This window comes from Capsicum annuum, chromosome 10 (genome assembly GCF_002878395.1).
Source record: "Capsicum annuum cultivar UCD-10X-F1 chromosome 10, UCD10Xv1.1, whole genome shotgun sequence".
Classification (NCBI taxonomy): Eukaryota; Viridiplantae; Streptophyta; class Magnoliopsida; order Solanales; family Solanaceae; genus Capsicum; species Capsicum annuum.
Genome location: NC_061120.1, coordinates 49,765,563 through 49,769,769, shown reverse-complemented (window position 1 = coordinate 49,769,769; position 4,207 = coordinate 49,765,563). Strand labels below are relative to the sequence as shown.

At 35.7% G+C, this 4,207-nt stretch overlaps 1 protein-coding gene across 6 annotated transcripts in view; it reads left to right on the top strand.

Annotated features, from left to right (window-relative positions):
* Positions 1 to 524: 524 nt before the first annotated feature.
* Positions 525 to 4,207, top strand: part of LOC107855995 (putative fucosyltransferase-like protein) — a 28,081-nt gene continuing 24,398 nt past the window's right edge. The window contains exons 1-2 of one of the 6 annotated variants that reach the window (XM_016700991.2): positions 525 to 1,133; positions 2,514 to 2,678. In XM_016700991.2, the coding sequence (XP_016556477.2) occupies positions 712 to 1,133; positions 2,514 to 2,678 (587 nt within the window). In that variant the 5' untranslated portion in view covers positions 525 to 711. The remainder of the gene's footprint in view (positions 1,134 to 2,513; positions 2,679 to 4,207) is intronic. The other 5 variants (XM_016700992.2, XM_016700993.2, XM_016700995.2 and 2 more) reach the window with 5 other exon arrangements.

Sequence of the window (4,207 nt, the reverse complement as noted above, 5' to 3'; positions counted from 1 at the left end):
ATTATTTGTATTTTCTGCATTGAAATATGTTTATAAAATTAGTAGTACTTATTATTTTCACTTGTTAAAATAAATATTATAGTTTTGATTATTATTAATAAAACTAATTTTCTTATTATGTTAATTTACTTCATAAATATCATCATTAGTTTATATATTTCTTATTTTTTTTTTAGAGGATAATGTTTATGTTTTTATGAAAATTTTGTTATATGAATAATGTTTATGTTTTTATGAAAAATTTGTTATATGATTTTTTAAAAATGAAAATATGATGATTTTAAAGAAGTTAAAAAAAGAATTAAAAAATTGATGACAAAGGGTAAAATAGAAATTTTAAAAAATCAATTAGGATAAAGGGGAGTATAATTGTTATTTAAAATTGAAGGGAATTTGATTTTTAAGTTGGGGAGGAAAATGATTTTGATTAAAAAAAAAAAAAAAAGGAGTCCGACAAAAGTCAACTGAGAGACCAGCGGATGGGAGAGAGAAGAAAAAGAGACCGTGGCACCAAATGATGACATAGACCCTCTACACAGTTCATAAGATTGACCAACAATAAACTTGCCTTGGTAGTTGTCTTTGCTTGACTTTCACTCCTAAACTCCCTTTCCAGAATCCGCCCACCACTGTGTATCATGAACTATTCCAATAAAAATTCACATCTTTAGCTTCCTTGCACTTTTCTCTTCCACAAAAAAGGATCAACTAATGGCGGCAGTTATTCCAATCCAAAGATTACCAAGAAATGAAGTAGGTTCACCCTCCACCACTTCAGTTGGGTCATCATCATCTCCTACAATCGTTCTTCCCCAAAAGAAATGGTCCAGTTGGTTGCCTTTGTTGGTTTCCCTTGTCGTTTTAGTGGAAATTTCTTTTCTGGGTCGACTAGATATGGCTGAAAAAGCAAACCTGGTTAACTCTTGGGCTGACTCCTTCTATCAGTTTACAACCTCATCTTGGTCAATCCCTATAGTGGATATTAGCAGTAATATTGATGAAGTTGATCGAGATTTGGTACCTGGGAGCTGTGAGGAATGGCTGGAAAGGCAGGATTCTGTCGAATATTCTAGAGATTTTGATAAAGATCCTATTTTTGTTCATGGCGGCGAAAAGGTTAGCTATTTTCTCAGGTATTAATGTATATTTTCTATTTGTAAGAGACTCAAATTGAATATGGAATGAGTAGTTGGTGTCCTTGTATGTTTTTGAACAATCCTCAACTATGACCTAGCTTTTGGGGGTTGAGTTGTGGTATTAGAGCAGGACTCTCAATGCTCATTTTCGATGTTGAGGTCCCATATTATATTGTTCACGCTCTAGCTAATGAGATTTGGGAACATGGGAGAGTGTCAAGAGTCCCACCTGATGGATAGATGGTCTCTTATATGGTCTTGGATAATTCTCGCCCAAGGTCCATATGGTCAAATTGAGCACAATGAACATAGAGGATTCATATAGCTGGACCTGAATAGTTTATGTGGCATAGTTTATTGATATTTGGAGCATCTCTTTAGCCCATGTCTGCACCTAATATGGATTTTGTTGCCATTTATGTCTCGGTAGTTACTCCCTCCATCCATCTTTACTTGTTCATGTTACTAAAACTAAAAATAGATGTCCAACAATATACTTGTCCAGATTGGAAAACCAATGGATAATTTATCCATTTGTGCCCATTTCATCCTCGCTATTAAATACTATTCATTACCTAATGCATTTCGCAATGCATTAAATTTATTATATTCGAACGGTGATATCATAAAATTACTCATATTATTTATTATTTCTTTATTATTTCTTAAGATGTGTGTCAAGTCAATAATGGACAAGTATTTTTAGATAGAGGGAGTGCTACATCTAAAATGTATTGTTAACTGTCTACGTCTGTCCACATGTCTTTGTATGTTCCAGACTTGAGGCTTTGATAGATGGAAGGACATATAGTTGTTGTTTTAATTATGGCATTTTGAAGCTTGTAAATACTAGAGACTGACAAATTGATGCGTTCTGGTTTTATGTTTCTTTTAAAATATGCACAACTCTAAACCAAATACTTAAATAACCTACGAATTATAGACCAATTAGTATGCAAAGCTAACGCACCCATGGAGATGATCTGTTTTTTGTTCTTTTATCATGTTTACGATAAGATATCTCATAAATTACTGGCTATTCCCAAATCTATTTTATATATGGGCAGAAATACTAATGAATTTTATATGCAAGTGGGGAATAAAATATGTGGAGGAACCTTGAGTTCTTCTTTCTTTTACCTTATTCCTTGATTACATAAAATTCTTCATATTGCTCTTAAGTCGAATGAACAACAATCAATCAGTAAGACTCCCATTAATTGCTTATGTTTATCATGCCTAGTTCTTGGTTCCCATGTTATCCACTGGCATGTAGGTGAGGGCAGGTAACATTTATTGGGCTACCGTCGTTCTTCTTGGATGTTTTTTTTGTTTTTACCATATAAGAAATCTGATGTCCATTATATCATTATCTAGGATTGGAAGTACTGTGCCGTGGGATGCAAGTTCGGAGTGGATTCTAATAAGAAGCCTGATGCGTCATTTGGAACACCACAACAGGCTGGCACAGCTGGCGTGCTTCGGTCAATGGAGTCAGCTCAATACTATCCTGAGAATGATATTGTTATGGCACGACGGTGGGTAAGCACATCTTGAAAAAGACTTAATCATCTCCACCTACATGGGGCACCTGAAAGATAATAGCTGTTAAGTATCCCACATTAGAAAAGGGATGGGTATTGGTCTCTTTATATGGACTTGGGCAATCCTCCCCTCATTAGCTTTTGAGGTTGAGTTAGGCCCAAGATTCATTCTTTACATGGTATCAGAGCCAGGCCCATCCCGAATCTTTGTTCACCGATGTTGGGTCCCCATGTTATACTGTCCACGCTCCAGTTAATGAGGCCTGGGCATGCGGGGGTGTGTTAGTATCTTACATCGGAAAATGGATGGGTAATTGGTCTCCTTATATGAACTTGGGCAATCCTCATCTCATGAGCTAGCTTTTGAGGTTAAGTTAGGCCCAAGTTCCATTCTTTACAATAGCCTTGCCACATATGAATTTGTGATCATTTTAAACCAAACATATCTTAATTGGAAGTTTTTTTGCTTTCTGTTAGTTTCTGACAAGCGCTTTTAACATTGTAAATGCGAAAAACAGTTGCATTTTGCTCAAAGATGAGCGGCTCTTTGGAAAAAGTCTCAACATTATATTGCCCTACTGACAGTCTTAAGAAGTTGTGGCCTGAACTTTTGTTTTTCGTTCTCCACATGCATGTTGATTGTTATGGATTCTTGCTTTAGTGAGTTACTCTCGCATTGGGCTATAAAATAGCTAGATGTGTCACAATAATGTGGATGTTTGCATCTGTAGACTACTGTATACTGTTAGTAGAATAGAGCATTTGTCTCCATCACTAGATAAAGTAGTCAAGTTTCACATTTGTTATATCTTTCCTAGGCCTTGTTTGCGCATCTTATTTCTAGATATCTGTTTATCTGCATGCCTTTGTTTTTTCATTTTCATTATTTCTGTAGTTAGAGACATAAGAACCACTATATATGCTTTCTGTTTGAAATATGCAGGAAAAACAGGAAAATAGTACATTGTTGTTTTTAAAAACAGGAAACTAAAGTAAGTAAGCAATAATTTAGCGTGGGTTTATATATATATATATATATATTATGCTTATTGGGGACATGACCCCAGATAGGAAGGTGTGGAGGACGCAAATTAGGGTAGAGGGTTGCTTTGTTGTAGTCGTAGTGCTGTGAGTGTGTCTTGTAGATTCTTATTCATGGAGTTTGTGGTGATGTTTGTGATTTCTAATAGATAGTTTTTAGTACTACTATGTGAATTCTTGTTTCTATTTCTCTCTATTGGGGTGTTTTTCCATCTTGTTTTTGTTTTTATTACGTCTTTTTATACTTTTTTGTCCTGAGCCGGTGGTCTATCGGAAACAACCTCTCTACTGCATCTGAGGTAGTGGTATGGACTGCGTATATTTTACCCTCCCCAGACCCCACTTTGTGGGAATATACTAGGTATGTTGTTGCTTTCTTTTTGGTTTTAGTTTTTCTTTTCTTGTGGGAAGGTCTGGAGGACGCGAATTAGGGCAGAGGACTAGGGCCAATTTGGGTCGCTAGTGTAGGGAATTACTTGGTGGGGG